General features: G+C 36.4%; 1 protein-coding gene across 1 annotated transcript; it reads left to right on the top strand.

The window, feature by feature from the left end:
• The first annotated feature begins 1,126 nt into the window (after positions 1 to 1,126).
• On the top strand, positions 1,127 to 25,872 carry SLC5A7 (solute carrier family 5 member 7). Its single transcript, XM_045886213.2, has 8 exons — positions 1,127 to 1,332; positions 6,436 to 6,549; positions 7,302 to 7,457; positions 12,226 to 12,374; positions 15,164 to 15,307; positions 18,968 to 19,121; positions 22,428 to 22,645; positions 23,674 to 25,872. Exons 1-8 carry the CDS (start codon positions 1,155 to 1,157, stop codon positions 24,298 to 24,300), a joined length of 1,740 nt encoding a protein of 579 aa, XP_045742169.1. The 5' UTR covers positions 1,127 to 1,154; the 3' UTR covers positions 24,301 to 25,872.
• The last annotated feature ends 615 nt before the right edge of the window (positions 25,873 to 26,487 follow it).

Raw genomic sequence — 26,487 nt, forward strand, 5'->3', positions numbered from 1 at the left:
GGGCCGCGGGAGGGATAGCGGGGAGCTGGGGAGCCCCCGGGCTGGGCTGGGGAAAGAAAGAACTTCCCAGCTCCGGTGTTCACAAAAGCGGAGCGCATCCAGCCTGCCCGCGCTTCTTTCGCTTCCCCTGAATCCGAGGGAGGCTAGTTCTTTCGCCCAAGGTCTCATCATCTACCTGCGGACACAAATACTTGTATTTTCCCCCAGAAACGTGCTTGTGTGAACGCGAGTGCATGAAATAGCCATAGTCACGAGGGCTGAAAAATAACAGAGAACAAGAATTCCAGGAAGTGCAGGCGTTAAAACTTGACATCTGTCTCTTAAAGAGTCTTGTTTTTAATACCTTTGACGCCCTCTTATATTTTTAGGCAATTTTGTATTTTTAAGTCGTTTTCTTGTATATACCATTAAAAGGGTGGGGGAGAGATGAAAAGAGATGAAAAGAACAATGGATGAGGAAGAAGAGCTGGCCAAGAGGGTGCACTCTTTAAACAATGTAACATCTTTAGTTGCTAAAGTAACTTGGACCACAGGCACTTGTTGAAAATTGGAATTGATGTGTTTTTGAAACTGATTTTCCTAAAGTACTTTTCCCCCAGATATTTGCATGTCACATTTCTTCTGGAACCATTCCCTGAAATTGTTTGAAAGGAGAGATAGAGGAATGAATGAATGAATGTAAGACTGTTAGAATTCTCAGAGTAGTCTTACACTACCCTTTAGTTACTGAATAATTCTAGATGGAATAGTAAGTTAGTTCCAAAAGCCAAGTACATAATCTTTGTAAATGATTTCTTGACCAAGTTACAAGGTTAATTTTAAATTGAAAGAATTTATTAGACACAAAAAGTGACGGTGGTTACATTTGTTAAGCAACATTTTCTATTTTTTTTTATTTTTCTCGAAAGCTCAAAACACTATTAAATTGTTAAATAGTAATTAGAATAAAATAGTGGGCATGTGTTCGCAACTGCTAGTGTCATATGTAATTTCAATGTGCTTTTTCTGTAAGCGGCACAGGATCTCTCATGAGCCAGCTGGTTTATTCCCAGCTGCCTATGCATGCTTGGCTGGTTTATAATGCATTACTGTATTTTCTTCAGAAATCTTAATGAAATAGCTAGCTGTGGAAGAATCTGGACCCCTAAATAAAAATGACTTTCCAAGTGGAAGGACTGATAGCTATCATCGTGTTCTACCTTCTAATATTGCTGGTTGGAATATGGGCTGCCTGGAGAACCAAAAACAGTGGCAGCTCAGAAGAACGCAGCGAGGCCATCATAGTTGGTGGCCGAGACATTGGTCTGCTGGTGGGTGGATTTACCATGACAGGTAGGTTCTGATGCCTCCACTCTGTGCTGCCCACCCCTCCTTAGCTTCTCAGAGTGACAAAGCATACCTTAGCCTCTGTCCTTTGGAGATCCCTTATATTCACTGCTTATATATTCTAAAAATAATTTTACAATTTATTTAAAATAAAAATAAAATGGTTTCAACTCAGTAGTACTTGAACAAAATGATTTTATAATAAATCACTGGACAGAATATGGATGAAATGAATCTGGGCTATCTGGACAGTTCAGTGGGTGGGAACAGAGTAAAAACAAAGAGGTGGAGAAAAGTGTCTTAGTCTTACAAGTTATGTGATAAAGTCAGTGTCTCATGTCCACTAACACAGGCACAAAGTTGTGACTTTGGGTTGTCTTAAAAGATGATGGTTTTCAACTAAATAAATCAGTTAGGGGCAACACAATTCCAAATTGATAGATGCCCTGTCTTGAAACCTAATTCTCCCATTTAATAAACTAATTAACTAATTCCCTCAGGGGAAGACAATCACATATTAGGAATCCACAGCACTGGAAACAAAAAAAACAAAAACAACACATGATTTCCATGAACCTTGATATAAAAGGGGAAAAGCTAGGGCGTGTCCTAACAGGAATGCCTCAGCCAGCATCTGCAGCCCTCTCCCTCTCAAACCACCTCTGGGCTCTGAGGATCTGATGCCCTGAGATGGCTCTGTTTAAGTGGTGACTTGTTTCTCTTTTATATTCCTCTTGGTTGTAAAAAATATTTCTGAAAAACAACAATTTAAAATTATATCTTTAATATTCACTAACAACACACATTTCACTTCTGATTCTTACTAGGTTTTTAAACATTAGCAATATAATCCACACTAACTGGAACTCTGAGGGCCCACTGGAAAATATCCCATCAGAAATCATATCCAAATGATGCCAAATTTCAGTCCTGATGTGCTATTCAAACGATTCATCTGTAAATGGAATGGTTTACCAAAGCAATCTGTGAAGACTACATCCCTGCTGGCCATCTGAAACCTACCATGTTCTAGAATAGTTTAAGGACTATAGGTTTTATTTTTCAGATATGCATATTTTATGTTCTTTAACTCTTTGTCAACTGTATATGGTTTCATATGATCTTCATGAAGCTCTTTATGTTTGCGCACCATGAAAGGGCTCTGGGGTTAAGTAAAGACACAGAGTTACATGATTAACAAGGACCAGAATCAGCACCAAACCCAGGTCTTCTGGCAGCCACGCCCTGAAGCCCCTGCAGGGTGCACTGCATGCAGACCTCCAGCTGACTTCACCTCCTTTCTTTATAAAGGCACTTCCTTTGTAAAGAGGTCCTTTTTTTTACCCTCTGTTGCTCAGTTTTTCTACATAAACACATATATAGAGCAAATTGTATCATGCAAAATATTTTCTGTGATAGCTAATATACACAGTTAGATTAAGTACAAAAACAGTAAGAATCATCCATAAGCCTACCACCTGCATATATGTTTACTGAAATGTTGGTATACATTTTCAGATGTGGTTTCTCTTATTATCCACCTATTGATGAACACCATACACAACTTTACATCTTCATTTTCATTGTTTATTATACCATAAACATTTCTTCTCTACCCTGAAGATCCAGATGTGATACTGGCATCTGAAGTGAATTAAAACACTGTGATTATATTCCCTTCAGGTTTTTCCTGTACAAAGAAAATGAGAAGAAAAACAAAATAAAACAGTGAAAGTTGATCTAACTCAAGAAACTGTTGAAAAGAATAAATGAGCTGCTCTATATCAAAGTCTTTGTTCATTGTAAATATTGTTCATTATAATGTTCTATTACTCTAATGTTATATCTATTGTGTTCATAAAGATAATATTTCAGAATTTGTTCTTTTAGCACCTAGAATGATTTTTTCAATGTAATAGTCTATTAAAGTATATAAAAAAAATTTGAATCATGATATTTCATATGAAGTGTCATGGTCTAGCTCATTTTTTAAAGATTTTTTTCAGTCTTTCAGAACTGAAAAGAATCTTGGTCAATATCATAATTCATTTAAAATCTGAACCATATTATCTAAACCTTGTCAGATTCATTAATTGTATATATTTAACAAAGAATAAAGATTAAAAAATAAAAACGCATATAGTTTGAAAGAATTCTTGTTCTCACTGGTGAATCTGACATGAAATATACAGACATGAAGAGCAAATTCTGGCCTAAAAGGGATGAGACTGGTAAAAATGGGAGGACTTTAACATGATAAGTAACCAAGTCTTCACTTCTATATTATAATGTTGATATTCAGTCACCAAGTTTGTTTTGGACAAGGGAGAGGAGACCTGCACAATGAAAAATGATCATTAATAAGACCATTTACTTTATGCAATGAAAACATTGCTTGCATGTTGTTAGCAGTTCCAGTTGCCTAGCAGGAGAATCAGGTCTGATTCTGCATCTGTGAGAATCATTTCTTCAAGTCCTAGTTAGACATACAGTGGAGGGGGGAAACCCTATTTTTTTAATTTTTATTTTTATTTATTTTTATTTTTTTTAATTAACATATAATGTATTATTGGTTTCAGAGGTACAGGTCTGTGATGCATCAGTCTTCTATAATACCCAGTGTTCATTACATCACATGCCCTCCTTAATGTCCATCACCCAGTTACCCCATCCCTCTACCTCCCTCTACCTCCCTCCCCTCCAGCAACCCTCAGTTTGTTTCCTATGATTAAGAGTCTCTTATGGTTTGTCTCCCTCTCTGGTTTCATCTTGTTTAATTTTTTCCTCTCTTCCCCTATGATCCTCTGTTTTGTTTCTTAAATTCCACATATGAGTGAAATCATATGATACTTGTCTTTCCCTGATTGACTTATTTCGCTTCGCATAATACCCTCTAGTTTCATCCACGTCATTGCAAATGGCAAGATTTCAATTTTTGATGGCTGTGTAATATTCCAGTGTGTGTGTGTGTGTGTGTGTGTACCCCATGTTTTTATATTCATCTGTCAATGGACATCTGGGCTCTTTCCATAATTTGCCTATTATGGACATTGCTGCTATAAACATTGGGGTCCTTCGGATCACTACATTTGTATCTTTCGGGTAAATATCCAGTAGTGCAATTGCTGGGTCGTAGGGTAGCTCTATTTTCAACTTTTGGGGAACCTCATAGTGTTTTCCAGAGTGGCTGCACCAGCTTGCATTCCCACCAACAGTGTAGGAGGGTTCCCCTTTTTCTGTATCCTCGCCAACATCTATCGTTTCCCAACTTGTTAATTTTAGCCATTCTGACTGGTGTGAGGTGGTATCACATTGTGGTTTTAATTTGTATTTCCCTGATGCTGAGTGATGTTGAGTATTTTTTCATGTGTCTATTGGCCATGTGGATGTCTTCTTTGGAGAATGTCTGTTCATGTCTTCTGCCCAGGGAAACCCTGTTTAAATTTTCTGGAAGGCTTAGAATGAGAGAAACAAATAATAGCATTTGTTATTTGTTAACACCCATGTAAAAGCTTCCAAGCAGATGAGAGTGGCTGTTAAGTGCATATTTGTCCACTTTAGGATTTTGCATATAAACTTTCCATTTAAATGTGTTTAAAATTCCTTTGAAGGGATGTCTTTTCATGTTAACCTTTAAATAATAGTACTAACCCCACAACATTCTCTTCTTTGCTTTGTATTTGGATCAAAAGCCAGATAAATTTTGGCATGATTACAATAGGTGTCTACCTGTCTTTGACAGTTTCATGTACATATTTTTTTATTTTACTTACATTCTGTGAGATTTCAAATAACTTTTCAGAGTCAAATTTTATTCCCAGTTGGATGATATAGCCTAGAATTCAGACTCATATCTGGTAAGCCAGCCTTTGTTCCTCATAATTTTATACAAATTCTACAAGAGATTCTTTTAAATATTTTGGCAATACTCCTCAAAGGGTATAAACTATAAAGATTTAAGTGTTCCATTAACTTTAGCTTTTCAGCAATAATCAAATATGATATTGCCTTCTCACAGAAAATGGTAGAGTTTATAGATCCTTCTTGGCCCAACCTTGTTTAACCAACATGTGTTTTCTTTGGTTCCTTGACCTCCTCCTTCAACTATTATGTTACAGATATTCTATTAAATAACACCTGAAGAAGATAATATTTCTTATTATTCTCCATGAAATATCAAATTTCCTACTAAAAGACCCAGATTAAAACAAAGAATACAAGTGGGTATGCAGTCAACATTTCAAATTCTAAATTATTTCTTATGCCTAAGTGCATGTTGGGTACTTGGCAAGAGGGAAGGAAAAGATAACTTACACTCACTTTAGGAAGCCTTGGAGCAAAAGTGTCATCTCTCCTTTAACATTTTAAGAAAGTAAGTAAGATGTTTAAGGTGATTAAGAAGTGATCCTATTAATAAAAATAAAATAAAATAAAAAAGCACATGCATCCACAACTGCACATGCACATACTCCCTTTGCCACTCCCCTGCACCAGGAATATAACTGTGATCAATGTGAGAAGAACAATACAGTTAAAACAGAAGGACCTTAAAATAAAGAAACTTGATAAAAAGAAAAAAATAATAAGGAAACTTTACCTCATGTTATGGAGGCTGGAGCGTAAGTTGTACTATTATTGAGAATAGAAATAGTCATATAATATTTTGTATATAATGTCAGACTTTGGGATATAATATTGTTTGAAAATATTGATGACTAAATAGACTCAGAAAAGACCCAGGGGAACACTGTCCAGAGAAATATCATGTGAGCCATAAAGGGAATGTTAAATTTTCTACAAACCATTTTAAAGAACATGAAAAAATAAGGGAATAAATATAAATAATAGAATGTATTTAACTCAATACATTGAAAATGTTTTCATTTCACCAGTTAATTAATACAAAAAAAAAATATTGAGACAGCTTACATTTACTTTTGCATACTCGGTTTTTGAAATCCAATGTGTATTTTACACTCAGAACATTTTAGACCAGAGTAGCCAAATTTCAAGTCCTCAATAGTCACAGGAGGCTAATGGCCATTGTGTTAAACTGAGCAGTATGCTAAGTATGGCCGTGTCTTTCCCTCACTGTTCATTCTATTTCAGCCACCTGGGTTGGAGGAGGTTACATCAATGGGACTGCTGAAGCAGTGTATGTACCAGATTATGGTCTAGCTTGGGCTCAGGCACCAATTGGATATTCTCTTAGTCTGATTTTAGGTAAGTGAAAGTTTAAACCTTAGTGACCCACTCAGTAAAGCATAAAGAACAGGAGTACAAACAGCAAGTGCAATAACAAGTCAAACTGTGAATAACTATTGCGAAAAAAAAAAATGTTACCAGAAATCTCTCAAGTAGATGTTACCAGAAATCGGTAACACTAATGCTTAAGATTATTTGATCCCTTGATTATGGAGTATGTTTTTTAAAAATCCCTTGATCTATGGCAATAGAGTTGTGAATTTCTTAACATATGATTTTTTTTCTTTCAAAAATAGTATAGAGGTATCATTAACAATGAATCAACTTGAATTGTACCTGAATTTCTTTTTGTAAATCAAACTAAGAAAAGGTCAAGAATATTATATAACAGAGTTCCTAATTTTTTTTTTTTGCACTTAAAATACATTTATTGGATCTTGTGCTTAATCAGTGTCTGAATGCTATGCTGGGTGATACAAAGGCATTTTAGTGAGTGCCACACTGGTTTTTCAATCCACATGCCTTGGATACACCATTCAATGGCCCTTTGGCTGCCTACAATGACAAATGTATCAAGAAATTCATGTTTGGTTACTAAATATGTCTTGGTTCTGTACTCACAGTATATTTCAGACTAGTTCTTCCACACATATCAGTGTTCTAAAAAAAATTATTTCCCTTGAGAAATTATAGCATAGTAAAAAGTTGGCAAAGACTATTATCTTATGAATTTTTTATTTTCTCATAAACGCTTGTTTAATTTATTTTAGGTGGTTTGTTCTTTGCAAAGCCTATGCGTTCCAAGGGATATGTGACCATGTTAGACCCATTTCAGCAGATCTATGGAAAACGCATGGGTGGGCTCCTATTTATTCCTGCACTAATGGGAGAAATGTTTTGGGCTGCAGCCATTTTCTCTGCCTTAGGTAAGGACCTCTGCCTCTCTCTGGTTAACAGAACATCACAAACCCAACTTTACTCCCTTAAGCCACAGGCCAGGCCACCTGCAGCCTCCCTCACCTGGATGAATGCAACCATCTCCCCGCTTATTGTTCAGCGCTCCTCCTATATTCTACACATAGTACAGACTCATCCTTCTAAAATGCAAATCTGATCATGTCCCTTTACTGTTCCTTTCCAAACTTTTAAGTAAGTGCATAAAGCTTTTTATGACTTAGGCTCTGATTCTTCTCATCATCGCCCCTCCTCCTTCCTTCTTCCAGAACTCTAAACCTCACCTCCTCTCTTGCCTCTAACACTGTGCAAGTCCAGATGCCCTCTACTTTGGACTCATTCCCGCCTGCCCTTTTGCACATCTGCCTAGCTAACCAGGAAATGTCCTTCAGTCTTCTCTTAGATGTCGCTTACTCGGACCAGTAATCCTGACCCCACTGGATGCCTTTCCTGTGGGCTTCCTTAGGCACCTGGAATTTTGTTTTCATTGGACTTGTCACTTGTATGATTATGTGCCTGTTTATCATGCCCAAATCCAACCTCAAAAAAGGGATTATAAATTTCTTGAAGGCAGGACTTGTGCCTTGTAATCTTATCACGAATGAATGAATGAGTGAATGAGTGAATCCTCTCTACTTTCTTCAAAAGAAAAACAATATTACTTCTTTTCTCGGTGTAATCCTAAAGTACTGAGTTGTACACATGTTTAGGGATCTAGAAAATGAACTGAGACTCCAGTAAATGCTAAGGACCACCTATCCTGGGCTCAATGATTCTCAGCCCACTTAATAAGGTTTAGAAAACGAGAGATTTCAGTGGGATGATGGGAGATTGTCAGTCAGGCTTGATAACCTGCCTTTTGATCAGGGGAAAATATAAACCATTTCACTGAGCGTTGAGTTCCTTCTTGAAGATCAACAGAGTTGGAAGTTCCACAACCTTCCTCAGTGAACTATGTCTGTGTTTGACATCAAGGTATCTATGTATGTTTCTCTCCATCTCTTCTTACAAATGAAGATAAAGGGCTTCAGTCTACAGCTAGACCCCAAGTAGTCAAAGCCAAAGTAAGATAAGATGAATGTCCTTCTGTGGTATTTATTCCAGACCACAAACTTGTCTTCTGGCTTTAGTATTATCATCATATCTAACCTCTGTAATATCAGATATTAGTTTATGTTACCTTTCACTCCTTTCTTTTTGAAACTCCCATATAAGCTTTCCTTCTTGGTCTCCAACGGTAAACTGAATGGATGATTTGATGTAGAAAAGAAGAGAGTTTGATAACTATAAAATGATGTATAACTCAGTTGAAAATGTTGCACTTTCTTGGTGCAATATAATAATACTCCACAATTATCATTGCACTTATATCCTAATGAAATTATGTGTAAAAATACACCTCCCTTCCCACCTTGCTCTCATTAGCCAAGAAGCAAGCAATGGGTAGTTTATTTGTCATTGGTTTCAATGCTAGAAAATGTTGATTTTAAGAACAAGCTGCCTGCTGAGATATTAAAAAAGGAGTGGGCTGAATAGCTAACAAAATACAAAATGTTCACTCTCATGGAATAAAGATCAATTTATATAACAGAGCCCTAAAGGGAGGATTGAATTAATAAACTAATATTTCTTTTTTAAAAAGATTTATTTATTTTAGAGAGAGCACAAGCAGGGGGAGGGGCAGAGGAAGAGAGAGAGAAGCAGACTCCTTGCTGAGTGTGGAGCCTGAAGCGGGACTCGAACTCAGGATCCTGAGATCATGATCTGAGCCGAAATCAAGACTCACACGCTCAAACAACTGAGCCACACAGGTGCTCCAACTAATATTTCTAAAGTATTTTGGAAATATAAACTTGAACTGCACTCTGAACTTTGTTGCAATTAGTTGCTTTTGTATATGTGTGTGTCTATGTCTGTGTGTGTGACAATATATATGTAAAATATGTAACAATATTTATGTAAAATATGTTGATATATATATATCCCTCTCTACATAGATGCACACACATATCAAACAACATGTATAGAATCATTGCTGCTATTGCTTGAAGTATATGCTCTAGTAAACAGAATGTGTATTTTTAATTAACACATATTTTCTTCAAAAATAATAGTTGGACATAATTCAAAATTAGAGTTTATTAGAAATAACTTGGAATGCTTAAGAATAGACAAATATAAGATCTATTACCACCTTCCTGTGAATGTGCTTAGTTCACCACTGAAACTGGGGAGAATTTTAAACTCTCTTCTTGGCATAAAGAGACAACATCCTTCACATGCATTTTTTTAAGAAATACATATTTAGGGGTGCCTGGGTGGCTTGGTTGGTTAAGCATCCACTTCTTGATTTTGGCTCAGTTCATGATCTTGGGGACATGGGATCAAGTCCTGCATCAAGCTCCACACTCAGCTCCCGGTCTGCTTAGGATTTCTCTCTTCCTGTCCTTCTGCCCCTCTCCCAACTCTAAATAAATAAATAAACTCCCATTCACTATAAATAAATAAATAAATAAATAAATAAATAAATAAATAAATAAAATCTTAAAAATGTATGTTTACACTTCTCACAGCTCAAATTCAGTGAATTTTTATAATTTTATTTATAGTATGTTTATTTTTATGGCTGCATGAATAAAGTAATATTTCATAGCAGATCTGGAAGTATAACTTATTTTATTCACTACAAATGATGAAATTATTTAGAAAAAAATTTAGGGGCGCCTGGGTGGCTCAGTTGTTAAGCGTCTGCCTTTGGCTCAGGTCATGATCCCAAGGTCCTGGGATTGAGCCCCGCATCAGGCTCCCTGCTCTGCGGGAAGCCTGCTTCTCCCTCTCCCACTTCCCCTGCTTGTATTCTCTTTCTCACTGAGTCTCTGTCTGTCAAATAAATAAATAAAATCTTTAAAAAAAAAGAAAATATTTTAAGAAAAAGTTGATCCTAATCTTAATAGTGATAGAAAAGTGGGTGACTTCTTTAAAACCTCTAAGATGCAACCAAATGGTAGTATTTCCCAGTATCTAAATCTTTAGAATCCTAGTTCAGTGATCTTTCTTCTATACAACCTCCCTCCCTACCTTTTGGAGGTGTAGAATTAATAAAATTTTCACTAATGGGTAGAAAATTAAACAGAAGTCCAAAGAGGCAGGGTAATAATTGTACTTTTCATAATTCATGAGATATGACTTAGAAATGTTGTTATTAAAGAAGAAAACCAGGCCAAAAGAAGAATGGCAAAGAATTGCAACTAAAGTTTCAACATGAAGTAAATAATTGCAGGAAAAAAAACTTGTTAAATATCTATACAACAATAACTCAGTCAATTATCCAAAGTCACTTATAAATAATTGAAATAATTGACCACCTTCCCTTGTCTTCATCCTCCAATTCCTTACCAGAATTTTCATTTTATTAATTGGCTTTACTCAAGAAAATAATTTTGTTACCAAATCCAAAGCACTAAGAAAAAAAAATCCTGAAAAAGATTTTATATTTTTATCTTAGATCAAAATATTTTATGCTGCTCCTTCAGAAAATGGATTTTCATCTCTGATAGGTTGCATACACTGTTAGCATGCAATTGAGGAGTGGTGGCAGAACATAAGATTGCAATTAATGATATAAAAAAATCACAGATTTGTTCCGTGTATGTTAACTTTCCTATAATTGCTGTGTTTAACAATATAAAATATAAACTATATTACTTTTGAGAACAATGGGGAAAGGATTTGTAAAACAGCAAGTGAATTCTGAACTGGAAATCCAAGAACCATAATGGTCCAATTGTCCATTCCCTAATATTCTTATTGGAAATATAGACACCAACAAACAAAATAAACAAAGTCATAACATAAGAAAAACATAAATTTTATTTCTAAGGCAGGTTTAAAACTCTGATAATGAAAATTACTTAAAAGGATGATATTGAAATCTAGGGTCCTTCAACACATTGGTGTCTTAGCAGTGGGACTGGAATAAAATTTACCAATTTTATTATTTTCTTCTACAAAATTATCTTAAACATTGGTACTTTATACCATCTGTCATCTAAAAAAAGCTAGCGAGGAGGCACCTGGGTGGCTCAGTTGGTTAAGTGTCCAATTCTTGGTTTCAGCTCAGGTCCTGATCTCATGAGTCATGAGATAGAACCTCAAGTTGTGCTCTGCACTCAGTGGGAGTCTGCTTGGATATTCTCTCCTTCTGCCCCTTCCCCTGCTTGCTCTCTATTTCTCTCTCTCAAAAATAAATAAATAAATCTTTAAAAGAATAAAAATAAATTTAAAAAGCTAGCAGGGGTCAGAGTTAATGCAAAATGGAAATTGGGTGATTGTGCTTATCTCGAGGATTTGAGTAAATATAGTGCATATAGCTAGTAAAAACTATTGCAAGTTCTTATAGTAGTATTAAATTTAGTGTATTTCATGGAATTCAGAAGTCATGTCATGAATTTTGGGTGTTGCACATAAACAAGTTACCAAAGCATCAATTTCAGAAAGAAAGAACATTTTTAAACATATGTGTATTTATATACATAAGTATATATATGTATATACATATGCAAATTATAGAGACTTTAAGATTTTTATATGAAAACTTACATTAACTATTATCATCCAATATATTTCGCATGACACAGGGAAAAATACCTGCTGTCACTGATCATTCAGTATATCCTTGAACAGAAAGTGGAATCCATTTGAGTACCTTGACAACAGCATTCTCTTGTCCGCTTTCTTCAGGAGCCACCATCAGCGTGATCATTAACGTCAATGTGCAAGCTTCTGTCATCGTCTCTGCACTGATCGCCACTCTGTACACGCTGGTGGGTGGTCTCTATTCTGTGGCCTACACCGATGTAGTTCAGCTTTTCTGCATCTTCACAGGCCTGGTAAGTGGAGCCATTCACAGACTTTCTTTCTTCTTTTACTTTCCTCTCCTTCTTTCTAAAAGGTAATGTGGTATTTTATATGAACTCAGCAAAAATTAATAGAAATGTTATTTTCCATCATGAATAATACATAGTAAGTCATGTACCATTTGAAATTTTAGATTTCTCAGTGAATTAATTAGACAAAAAAATGTAATCATTTTGCTAGATTTTGACAGAAAATATGCTCTCAGTTTAATTCTTAGAAAGGTCTAGGGCTTCCTTTCCTTCATGCCTACGTTTGATGGAAACTTATGTGTGCTCTTCCTTGAGTTTGAATGCAACACACTTTACTCACAGTTAAAATGTAACTGAGCAGGGAGCCTGAGGTGGAGCTTGATTCAAGGACTGAAGGATTATGACTTGAGCCAAAGGCAGATGCTTAACCTACTGAGCCACCCAGGCGCCCACTGCATTGGTCTCTTAACCTTCCCCTGTAATTGTTTTAAGTGATCCATAAGACTGCTATAAGACAGAAATTATAACATTTGAAAAACTGTGGGTTTCAATATTAATCATCACTATTTGTGGTCTAAAAACAAAGAAAAGGCTTAATTATATAAGATACTAGAAATATTTATTATATATTGCTTATAAATCCTAAACTAAATTAGGTAATATATGTGTGTTTTATTCAGTAAAAGGTACTGTATAATTATGAGACGTATTATTGGTATTACATTAAAAGTGCTTTTGTGTATTATGAACACATTTTAGTCAACGTTGAGCCTTTGCAAACTCAACATTTTAAAATGTGAAGACTGCATTATTATACATATAATAATATCCAACACGTAAGACATATCCAAGAAAATGGTGTGAGTACTCCAGGCTGGACACTGTAGTGGGTTCATACACATGTATGTTATCTCAGCTGTGTAGCCTATAGGACCAGTGCCCTTGGAGAAAGACCACAGAAAGAAGCAGCTAAGGCTGCACATCATGACTCCCTTCCCATGGATGATTAAAGCACCCTTGAGCCTCCTTTTTTTTCTTTCTTTTTCTCAGAATGAAAAGCTCTTCACTCTATTTTAATGCTTACGCTAGACATTTAGGAATGAAAAATGAAGTCGAAGCTCATACTCATTTTTGTTTTGTTTTTTATTTCCTAGCATCTGTAATAATGGGAGGAGCATTTTAAAAGAACTGACAACAACTAAAATTACAGTTTAGCCATAAATTTACATATGCTAGCAATGATCACATTTCCTCTTTTTCCATTAGCTCTATGTGCATTTCATGGAATCTCATTCACTGGTATCTTAGTTGAATTCAATTTAATTTGCTTAATGACTCCTACTTTCTTATTTTTAAATTGTCAAAAGCAAGTGAACAGTGCTGAAATTCAGAATTCTGCTTAGTATCATCATAAACTTCCAGAAATAAATCTCTGTTCAGAACTTGGAGGCAAGTTTGGTTTGGCAATGACAGATCTCTTAGCTGATGCACTTGGTATACCAAGAAAGACAATGCTAGGGGATGAAGCTATTTATTGATGATATATGTAATTTCTCATTGCTTTTCATGAGATCAGAACTTAAAATACACAGGAGCATAAATCAAGCATGCGAGTATAAAGATGATAGGACAAATATATGTGGGGATAGATGTTAGAGTGGTTTTCTGCTACAAAATGTAACTAAACTAATGAGGAATCTAGTTGTCTTGGTTACTAGTTAAGAGCCTATTGACTTGACTGAGTAAAAGGCCAAGCTTGGTTTGTTTTCCAAGCTTCAAATGGCTATACATGCATACATAATTAATGAATCAATTCACACATTAAACGATCTCCTCTCAAATTCTCCAGTTCTGTTGATTTTATCACCATCCTTGGAGCTCCACAACTGTAAATTTGAGGTTCATCTGTTCATTTTCTTTCTCTAACTTCTTCCTACTGTAATCTAAGGGCTGCTCAGTCTCCCTTCAGAACTCTTTTCAGTACCAATGTCTTTCCATTTCTAGTATCATGGCTCTACTTAAGGCCCTTACCTGGGTCATATCAGTGCACCTACTGCTTTTCCTAACTCCTCCTTCTCCTAAGCTCACTGTTCACATCTATAATATTAAAATGCAGAAGAAATCTACTAAAATCTTTTTACAACTCAGAAGAAATGCATCTAGCTTCCAGTTGCCCACAAAACAAAATATAAACCCCTTAGCTTGCAATTCAAATTTCTTGCCATATATTTATGTTTATCTCTCCCGTTTCCCTAAGCCACTCCCATGCCAGCACACCTTGTCATGCAGAAGATCTGTGTGCACACCCTGTATGTTTTTCTCCTCTTTGCCTTGTTCCACCTAGACGGCCTCCCCATTCTCTTCCTTCTTTTATTAGCCCCGGGCTCACCCTTGAAATTTTGTCTCACCCAACAAGTTCTCAATCAGATCTTTCCTTGTCACTTTAAGAAGTGGACATCTTTCTCTAACTCAAGGAAAACATTAAAAGTTTATATATCGATATAATGTTCTCAAATTCAATGTTTTCTTCCCAAAGGTTGGCTGACTGCTCCTATAATTGATATGGAATGGTATAATTAAGCACAGGCATAGATAATATGTTCCTCTAACTTTTGTAAATCAGTATTTCATGGTGTCCCACAGAGAACGTGATTCCAGGTTCTTCTCTGTCTGAACAAGAAGAACAACTGAGCTATGTAGTCTCTGAGAAAACAAACACATGGCTAAACCTTGTGTATATGAGACAGGCAAAAGCCATAGCTTAACTCTGTCACGTCCCTCTCTGGTTGCAGTGGATCAGCGTCCCTTTCGCCCTGTCGCATTCTTCAGTTACTGACATTGGGTACACTGCTCTGCATGCCAGATACCAAAAGCCTTGGCTGGGGACCATTGAATCATTTGAAGTCTATACTTGGCTTGATAGTTTTCTGCTGTTGGTAAGTAATGCCCTTACCTGAGGAAGGCAATTTCATTTTTCCTAAAATCAAGTGCATTTTTCAGATTTAAGGTTTATATGTAAATATCACCTACTGGCTCATGTCTATTTCTGCACTGACTACTTCCTGTTGGAAGGATGGAGCCACTTACTGACTATGGTAGCTGATTAGTGTCAAAGTGGAGAGAGAGTGAAGCCTTAAAGGGAGAATGTCTACAGGGTGATGTATGGTGTATCCACATTTCTATCGTGCTGTAAGTAAGGAACACCATGCTCTACCCCCAGGGACTTCCCCAGTCTGAGGCCAAGCCATCTAAAAGTTTTAATTTGTATTTTGGATTAGGCATTAAAACCAGCTTCTTCTGAAATAAGTAACCCATTCAGTTTCTAATTACTGAGTAAGTAAATTATTGCCAAAAGGCCTTTAGTGCAGACAGAAGTTGGGAAAGGAGGTGTCATTCAGGAAAGATGCCAAGAAAGAAGCACTGGGAAGTCAGAGACAGCTTAGGAATTTGCAGAACTTCAGGATGAAGGTGTTGGTAGTGAGACATAGGGCACAGAAGAAATAAAGGCAGATCACAGATTGAGGGAAGAGGGAAAAACCAAAAGAACCTGCCAGATTTTGTGATTTTGCTAACTGGAGAGGTTACTTACAAAAGTAAAACACTGTAATTTCAAAATAAGAAATAGATTAATGTTTATATCAAAATTAAGGGGAAATTATTTTTGTTTCCCTTTTTGAGGGTTCACAATATTTTATGATTTCACTTTGTATTTGTGGCACTTTACTAAATTTCAGCACTTAAAGTAGATGTGTCTGTCCCAGTAGAGAAATTCCTGGTAAGAAGGCAGGAAAACATGCAAACAAGCTGTTTCCAGGGGTGGGGGGGAGGGCTTCTTTCCCAAGGATTGTTAAGAAATGTATTGGCTGACATTTTTCTAGAATGGTTTATAATTATGAACTGAATGGAGAAAGGGTTAAATATTATAAGTATGTGAAAATATATCTGCATGGCAGGTATATTTATGGTTATATGGAGGAGATTATGGCACTCAGAGCAGATAGACAGTCTGTTGATAATCACACCATTGTGTGAATGAGGGATTGAAATAAAGCATCAAGACCCTAAAATCATTTCTCCTACACTACACTTTAGTCCTCAGATTTATTAATCTTCAAGATAAGGCATTATATCCAATGACTGCTAAAGTTTCTTCCATCCCCCCAAAATTATATGACTAAGTCATATTCATTCTTCAAAATGTAACATAAGTGGTAGTGAAATGATAGATGTTGAGTGAACGAATGAGTGAACTGTAGAAGTATGCCTCGAAATGTTTTGCCAAGGGTCTCTGATCTTCCAACTGTCTCTCTCAACTTCCACTTGTCATAAGTGACTTGTGGAGTCCTGCTCTGGATACCTTCCACGGATCTCCCAGCCCCACCCTGAACCTGCTCGCTGACAGCATTCCTCAGCTGGCCTATTGTGGTGGCCCTTCACAGTCTCCATGTGGCGGCCCGCCCGCATCTCACTTGTCCAAGCCCTTCTTCCACCTTGCCATCAGGCCTTCTGTTTGTCTGCGGAGGTCAGATTTTACCTTACTTACAAAGCTCTGATGACCTAAATGTCCAGAGAGATTGGCATGTAAATTATGGTGTATCGATTCATACAGGAGTTGAAATTATTAATGAATATTCATTGGCATAGAAAATGTTAATGATATTCTGACAGTCCTGACTTTTAATGGTTCGACTTAACAGGTTTTCAACTTTGCAGTGGGGAGAAGGCGATAGCATTCAGTAGAAACCCTAGTTTGAATTTTGGTCTTTTCCCAGGTTAGCAATAGGGGGTATGATCCTCTCTCATTGTGCTGGGCAGCGGCAGCCAGCCACAGCTCCTAGTCAGCCATGAGAGTGAACAACGGATACACTGACAAACATTCTGTATCCATACACCATGCTGCTTCTCATTTTTGGTATAGTATTCAATAAATTATATAAGGTATTCAACACTTCATTATAAAGTAGGCTTTGTGTTAGATGACTTGCCCAACTATAGGCTAATGTCAGTGTTCTGACCATGTTTAAGGTAAGCTAGATTGAACTATGATGTTCACTAGGTTAGGTGTATTAAATGCATTTTTTATTTTGACTTCAGATATTTTCAACTTATGATGGGTTTATTGGGATGTAACCTCATTATAAGTCAAGGAAGATCTGTATTGATTAACAGGTTGCAAACCAAAGGAAAAGTTTTGGAAGAATACAGACTTGAGGCATGGATTATGAATTTTAGAATTTCTTTTTTTACTTTTTTTTTTTAATTTTGAACATGTATAGCTTTTATACGGAAGAGATTATCCTGGAATCGATATGTAACAAGCACTCTGATTAACACAGAGGTGAGAGTTGATAAACAAGACATCCCAGAATTTAGAGCCCAGTGAGAGAGACAGGCAATTAAAGAAACAACTTCAGTACATTGTAATATGGAAAATTCATTCATCAGTTCACTCATTCATATGATAAATATTTATTGAACACCGACTGTATGCAAGTCAGAGACCCATGGCAGTAATCATGGGGAAGGTATTCCCCAGACTCCTCTTTAGCCACTCCCACACACCCTAACCTTTAATCAAGCCAAAGACACAGTGGTCTCAGAGCTGTTTCATTGTTCTTTTTTCTTTCTTCCTTTTTCACACTGAATTCTCTGCCAGGGGCTCTCTTCTCTCTCCATCTCTATATAGTGACACCCTCTCAATGCTTAAGGACTGACTCCATGCAATTCTGTAGGGTTTCCTGATTACCATGCAGTTGTCCTTCATCCCACTTTCCCTCCTCCCTCTGTTACTCCTGAATAATTAATTTTCTCATTTTTTTCCCATGCATACCTCCTTATAGCAGGCTACAAATTACATTATAGTTCACTGTCTCCAAAATGCTTATGAATGCATATCTTCAGTAAGAATTGTAAGCACACTCCCAATGTAGATATATGTAGTTATGAATTACTTATACATAGAGTACTAATACATTATATAATCATTTAATAAAAAGAATGTAACATATAAGTATGAGGTAAAAAAGAGTATAAATAGAAATTCTAATATTTTATTTGATGCTATTGTCTATATTGTCTTGAGCACTCTGTACACCCCGCTTTGGAAAACAGTGTGTTGCATTGACTCTCCGATATGAACAGGTTTCTCCAGAGCAAGAAACCATTCCCCTCACTACCATCCTATTACCTGGTTCAGAAATATTTATTGGGTTTTATTGATTCAAATTAAAATTCCTCCTTTCAGAATCTTAATTTTTTGAGACAATTTTGTGATGGTTAAAACCTCCAGACGAAAACAGGTTGAAGGCTTCTGGATAGTTGTAATGCAGTTTGAAATAGGTAAATTAAAGAATAGAAAAGGTTGGGCTATGTAATGATGAAGGAAAAAAACTTGAGGAAATTCTGCACAGTTGAAGACGTGACAATGACATGATCACAATTGAGATGTTTGTCATGTAGGACTCTTTATGGCACATCAGAACCATACATTTGACTATTGTGAATGTGACTGTAAAAAAAAAAAAATCTTACTTAAAAATACCTAATAGATGTTGTTTGCCTCCAATTCATTCTGAGTCCTTGTTGTTTCCATGCAGATGCTGGGTGGAATCCCATGGCAAGCCTACTTCCAGAGGGTCCTCTCTTCATCCTCAGCCACCTATGCTCAAGTGTTGTCTTTCCTGGCAGCTTTTGGGTGCCTGGTGATGGCTCTACCAGCCATACTCATTGGGGCCATTGGAGCATCAACAGGTATATCTCTTGCCACTTCACTAATTGACCCACTGAGGCTTCACTGAAGTGACTAATTACCACCCACTGCCCTCCCTCCCCCACTTGCCCTCTTACCCCCACTTAGTTGATTGTTTCTCATCATATTCATATAGACTTTTATTATAGCATTCAAATAATTGTATTATAGCCCAGTGCCTCCAAACAGTTTTTGATTGCTCTCACCACTAATAAAATATATGTGAGCATACCCCCCCATGTTGGTATACTTAAGAATTGTGTATATGTAATCCTGTCAGCAGTGGTTCTCAGTCAAGGTGCACATTGACATCATCTGGGGAGGAGAAGAGATGCTTTAAAAAAACCTATTTCTATCTTACCCCACAGGGATTTTACTTTAATAATCTAAGATGGATCCAGAGACTGGTGTTTTTTAAAGCCCCTTGGTTGGTAAAGTTGGTCTGAGTTGAAAGCTACTGGTTTAGAAATTTAACTGACACCTAAGGACCACTTTGAACTGGAGATTCCTGCTTTACATTCTTAATAGTTTGTTAATTAAAAGTTTTCTTTCTTGGAGAAATAAATCAATAGATGTGCAGGTAAAGGTAAACTTAAGGTACTGAGACTTAGAGAATAACTTACTCAAAATTGGTAAAAAGAGCATAATGAGATGCTTGTCTCCTAGTTAGCCTCTATCTAAGACATTTTTAAAATCTCACAATTAATTTAATTGAAATTGTTAATTTTTCCTGAAACTTACATATCTATGCTATATAGCTTCCAAGAGCATTCATGAAAATACATCACAGTAACCCAAATTCAAAGAAGTCCTGTAGGTAGAAATCATTAAAACAGACTAAAGAAGTTTACCTTTCACTCCACTGTGTTTTGTAAGGATGATACAAGTGATACCCCAATGGCTATTTTGATTTTCAATTAGTAGAGCTACTTATTGGGTTATGTAACTTTTACAAGAGCAGCCATGGCTCATAGTGTACATTCTCCATTCCAGTTGTTCATCCATAGCATAAACAAGCACTTAAAAAGATGACTGACAAAGGTGATTGTGTGCCTTTGAATAAAAAATAGCATTTCTGTCACAATCAAAAAACAGATCTGGCCGTGTACTCTCACGCTTGTGCGTGCGTGTGTGTATGTGTGTGTGTGTTGTAGGACAGCAGACTAAAAAAGCCAATGTAAACTCTATTTTGTTCTTGAATTAGGTACACATTCTTGGTTGTTATTTCTGGTACCATAACGTCTCAATGAATGCTATAAAATTGGCTTCAACAAAGCATATCTTTGAACAACTATAGTGGAAAATGGGGGAAGAAAACAGTGATAGGATTCAAGGGAAACCATTCCTATTTGGTCCTGGAATTATGCCATAGAAGTTCAGCAAATAAAAAAGGAGCTATGCTAATGTACATTTAAAGATTCCATTGTATTCTTCAGTACATGATAGTATAACTAAACAGTAAAGAACTATATATTCAAAGATAAACTTATTTTTTTGTTTGTTTTCACCATGATTGTCTCCATCTTGCATGGTGCACAAGGTATTTTTGTACCCTTTACAATAAAGCCTTAATAGCCATTTTCTAAAATCAATTCGAAGATATAATTCCTTCTATGAATTCTACAGTTCAGCAGACCAACTCATCATAAAATCTAAATAATCTTATAGCCTATTTTACTAGTGGCTTATCTCAGATTCTGTTGAAGAAGAATAGTATTAATGTTGGTGAGTCTTAGACCATTAATGGAGGTTTGTATAAATCAAAACTTTCAGGTTTTTGGCTGCATTTAAAAAATTAATGGAAAATTTTGGAAAATAATGCTGACAGTGTTTAATTGATCATGCAATTCCTTCAATTATGATGAAAAAGACAAACTTTCTGACATAAAAAATACAGTGTCTTATTTTCTTCATAGTATCAATATCAGATATAATTTCTAAGTTTCAAATTTTAAAACTTGAAAGCACATTTGCCTATTTTTTTTTCAAAAAACCGTTTATATATTTGAAGAAACTGCATGTTGCTTACTTGGCTTTGTGGTTTTAAAAAACATTTTCAGACACTTACATATATTACTTATTATATGAAAATGTGTGGTTGTATAATTTATGAATGTAGTTTTTCTAAATCAGCTTCACAGTGTTATTTTGTGAGATAAAAAAATTGGTAATACTCTGTAATGAAATTTTACTCCAAAGGTTAATCTATTGCACTAACTATAATTTGGTGAATTCCCAGATTTGGGCTGAATATTATCATCATTCAGACCTATGCAATCAGAATCTTTCAGGATACTCTGCATTGTAAAGGCATGCCTGAGAGATCCCAGTGTTCATTAAGGTTTGCGAACCACTGAATTAATCCAATGATGATTCTTCTTTTTACTTCTTGCTTTAACAAAATCAAGCACTTGCCCTTCTCTGCCCATTTCTTCCTTATTCTCACAACTGTCAAACTGGCTCATTGCTTTTAACAGCCTGGCCCACAGACTTAGCCAGAGATGTGCTGCAAACAGTTGCCTGTGGATCTCTGGTGCCCATGCCCTCCTGCTTCCTTGAGACTCTTTTTATCTTTTATGTTTTGAGTCCTTTTACACAAAGTCCAAAATCCTCCTGAAGTGCAGGCTTATACCTGCACTTTCTACTCAATAAAGCAAGGACTTTCTTTTACGTATCATGCCTCCAGTTTCCAGGAGGTAGAATCCAATGCAAGAAGGAATTTAGTTGGGAGAAAAATAATGTTGAGGGAGCTCCAAAAACCAAGTTTATATACAGGAAGAGGATGGGTGAGAATAGCTCCACTATCGTCTATACATTAATGAATGTCTGACTGAGGACTGAGCACTGAAACACTAAGTGTCTTCTCACATCTCCGACTGGCTGAAGAAATACTCTATGCTTTTGTTTTATAACATTTGTTTTCTATGATTCTGTACAATTTGATGTCATAATTACAGAATAGAAATAGGTAATAGGTAAGTAAGTAAATAGATGATTGATGATTGTTAGATGATAGATAGATAGATAGATAGATAGATAGATAGATAAACAGGTCTTATGAATAAGGCTAAGTGTAACCAAAACCCATTAGAAGCCAGAATTGTATATAAGACAATGGACTTCCCACCTACTCAGACCAACATACCTAGTTAGATTTCTAGGCCGAATTATAGACTTCTCCTTTAGTTAGACTTATTCATACATTCTGAATTTATTTCAAAAGCTCCTAGTAAATAGGATGACCCCCAGATGGATAAAGAACATATGGTTCTTTGGTTGTTTTTATATGTGTTTTTTCTATTCAACAGACTGGAACCAGACTTCATACGGTCCTCTAGGTCCCAAGGACAAAAATGAAGCGGACATGATCTTACCCATTGTTCTGAAGTATCTCTGCCCTGTGTACATTTCTTTCTTTGGCCTTGGTGCAGTTTCTGCTGCTGTTATGTCATCAGCAGATTCTTCGATCTTGTCAGCAAGTTCCATGTTTGCCCGGAACATCTACCAGCTTTCATTCAGACAAAATGTAAGAATGGTTTTTCCAAATGTAACGTTATTATTGTTGTTGTTGTCATCATTGTATTTATTGTGTCTGTAGTATTATATATTTATTAATATCCTGTATTAAAATCAGACTCTAGTTTGACTAAGCACACAAGGTTAAATAATGCTGAATTTTTTTAAGCGGTACATAAACATTTTTAATGCATGTTATCATTTATGTTGGTATGGAAGGGACCAAATCAACACTAGCATTTTTCGAGAGGTACAGTCATATTGCTATAATTTATATTTCTTGTCTTTCTAATGAAAGAGTCATGAAACCTAAAACATCGAAAAACTTTGAGTTTAATCAAGTATGATAAGAAACTTGAAGCAGAGCATAGTGAGTAAGTTATTTCCTGGGCATTTGTGTAGCATCTGTCCCACTCTTCGCTTGAACTCCCAAGTCTATATTGGTAAGAAAATTGCCTTTCAGTGTGATTGACCTTATTGAATCAAGTAGGTGCAGAACAGCACTGTTGTGTCACTGAGGAGTCAATAGCCCCTATTCACCTTCTTCCTTCACTAAGGTTTTGTCTTTCTCTAGTTTTTCTAGGTCATAGTGAACAAAATGGTTCCACTTGTTTTTAAGGTGGCTGGACTTAAAGATGGTAGGACTCCCAGGAGACAGCAAGCAAGGGTGGGCCATACCTCCTCACAGCCACATAGGAATTATTCCTTAATTGTCCTTAATTCCTTATGTAAAATATATGAAATCCTTTCTTGCATTATTATTCCCCTATGACAGCATGTTAGTTCATCTCTCCTCTGCCCTGCGCATTCAGCGAAAGGTGTAGCTGCCTGTGCTTCTGCACGTGGCACACAGAAACCAGGGAGGCCACCTGGACGGCTTGCTCCCCACGATGTGGTTTAGGTGATTTTGGCCGCATTGAACTATATGAACCAGGGGAATTGTTTACACCAGCTTTAAAGCACAGAGATACATCTCATTCTTCACCTAAATGAGCCAGTGCACTGTGTGAAAAGCTGTTACTGTGGCAATTTTTGCAGGCATCAGACAAGGAAATCATCTGGGTCATGCGAATCACCATATTTGTGTTTGGAGCTTCCGCCACAGCCATGGCCTTACTAACGAAGACCGTGTACGGGCTCTGGTACCTCAGCTCAGACCTCGTTTACATCATCATCTTCCCCCAGCTGCTTTGTGTGCTCTTCGTCAAGGGAACCAACACATATGGGGCTGTGACAGGTTATGTGTCTGGCCTTTTCCTGAGAATAACTGGCGGGGAGCCATATCTGTACCTGCAGCCCTTGATCTTTTACCCTGGTTATTACTCTGATAAGAATGGCATATATAATCAGAGATTCCCATTTAAAACCCTTGCCATGGTGACCTCGTTCTTATCCAACATTTGCATCTCCTATCTAGCCAAATACCTATTTGAAAGTGGAACCTTGCCGCCCAAATTAGATGTGTTTGATGCTGTTGTCGCAAGGCACAGTGAAGAAAACATGGATAAGACAATTCTGGTCAAAAATGAAAACATTAAGTTGGATGAACTTGCACCTGTGAAGCCCCGACAGAGCCTAACTCTCAGCACCACTTTCACCAATAAGGAGGCCTTCGTCAACATCGACTCCAGCCCAGAAGGGTCTGGGATTGAAGATAACTCATAATGACCCCATCCAAATAAAATATTGCTTTCACAAACAGAGCACCACGGCAGGCTAATCTGGGTTGCAGCATATAAAAAATATACTTTAAAAACAAACAGCATTCAGGAAGACAAAAATCCATATAGAAGTGCAATTGCAAAAGTGCAAGCCAAGCTAGAAGGAAGCATCTGTGAAAGCAACAGCTTGCTTTCTCATCGGTATTTCTCATCCTCATTTGATTCTGACTCTAGTTAGTTTTGTTAAGTATTCAAAATTGAATTAAGACCCACTCAAAGAACAGAGGGCCAAACAGAGTATTTATTCTGAAAAAAAGAAGTAGATACAAAACGAAAGAGCCAAGGAAATTAGGTGGACTTGATCCAGACCTTGTCTGTTAATGCACTAGTGGGTCTAGTTTACAGTCGCAGTGAAGCAGGAGAGGAACTTGCCATCACTCCAATGAATGGTGCAACAAATTAACCACTGATTGTCCTGATGTGATAATTAATCCCTTCTTTCATGTTCTTAATTAGAACATTTACTGAATATGCATTTCGTTTCTCTTTTTGTAGTGGCACGTATTATTCTGAGCGCAGACAAAGCAAACACACACAAAATATCATGTTGTGTCATTTCTTTAGGTACAAGGTAATAGGAAAGCAGAATCCATCTTTGTAGAGGAGCACTGGTTCCTTTGAGTGTGTCTAATAGCTACCATATGCATTGAGACACATACCTGGAGGATGGAAGTCATGACTATTAGGCAACCTTAAAGCAATAAATCAAGAAGGCCATTAAGCAGAAAGTGACAGGAAGAAGAGTGGGTTTTCACTTTCATCTGAAGTTTATATAATTTTGCTTCATGATAAAAGAAGTAATGTCTTGGCTTCCTATCTAAATTGGTATTGGAAGTGAAATTGAGCCATATATAAGGTGAGGTACCAGTGTAGCGCCAGTTAAGGTTAATGAGAGACGAACAGCACCTCTTGATAAAACTAGAAAAACAAAACCCTCTCAATTTTGGACATTCATTCATTTATGAGGATGATTTAGTGTCAAGAGAGTGACTCTGTGGCACTTTTTGCAAAAATCAGTCTTAGGTACTAGACAAATCACCACTACAGAGAGTAGATAGTGAATTTTAAAATGCAGAAGAAAGCAGAAAGTAAAAATAAGTCCCAAAGGGAAAAAGCCATCAATTTTAACATTTGGCGTCCACATAACTTTCATGAGGTTGGTCATTAAATATTATTTTACTCCTTTTCTGGAGTTAAAAAATACATATGTGTATATAAATATGCAATGGTTTATATGATTTTAGAATTTTAAATGCTTTCCCAGTAGTCACATTATAGAAATAACCATAGCTGTGTCTACAAAAACAGAGTGAATTGATGAGCTAAAAAATTATCTGAGCATTTGATCCAATAAGGAAAGTCAACATGACTTATTTAAACTAAAGCACATTGTCCAAAAACATTTGTTTTGCAATTCACAGACAAAATGAAGTTAATTCAGTGTTCAACATTAAGTATAAAAGTTGTGTTGAGGAAGCTAGAATTCCTTTTTTAAAAAATTTTTAATTATCTAAAAGCATCAACTAATGCATCTATTTATTATTATTATACATGAATTAAATTCACAGGGTAATTTTTTAAATATGAATTAAATAATTTTATATGTTGTGATGTCCCATATTTTAATGCTTTATCAAAACTTGATGGAGAATATGATGTTGTGTTCAAAATCTTTATAGACCATCATCTATACTTAAATGAAAAGAGAATTCTTTTCACTCATCTATTTGCTCAGAATCTTCTTTATGCCTAGTACCCAGTGGAGTACTTGGAAGGAGCACATTTTTGGAACCGGTAGGTGTGGGAATCCCAAGATTCTCAGACATGGATGGAGAAAAGAACCCAGGGCAGGAAGCTCACGAAGGACAAAGTACAATGATGGAAACATTTGGCATGGAAAAGTGATTAATTGTTGGGGACCGCAGTTCCTGGTACATCTGCTCCTTCAGATGTTCCATGCTCTGCAGCACGCTACCTGAATAATTATTTTTATGCACCCCATCACCCTGAATTTTTGTTTCAACCTATTTAGGCGCCAGCTTCCATAGACGATATCGCCCATATAAAATGTAACAGAGATTTAGGCTCTTTGAAGATATTATAATTTACTATTTTACTGGGCAGCAGTTGT

Source organism: Mirounga angustirostris, unplaced genomic scaffold (genome assembly GCF_029215605.1).
Source record: "Mirounga angustirostris isolate CCGP_5_RB_7025 unplaced genomic scaffold, mMirAng1.0.hap1 SCAF_10, whole genome shotgun sequence".
NCBI lineage: Eukaryota > Metazoa > Chordata > Mammalia > Carnivora > Phocidae > Mirounga > Mirounga angustirostris.

Coding starts and splice junctions, on each gene's coding strand:
- SLC5A7 (XM_045886213.2), top strand. CDS start 1,155: ATGACTTTCCAAGTGGAAGGACTGATAGCTATCATCGTGTTCTACCTT. Junction 6,550..7,301: donor TTCTCTTAGTCTGATTTTAG/GTAAGTGAAAGT, acceptor AATTTATTTTAG/GTGGTTTGTTCTTTGCAAAG. Junction 22,646..23,673: donor AGCTTTCATTCAGACAAAAT/GTAAGAATGGTT, acceptor CAATTTTTGCAG/GCATCAGACAAGGAAATCAT.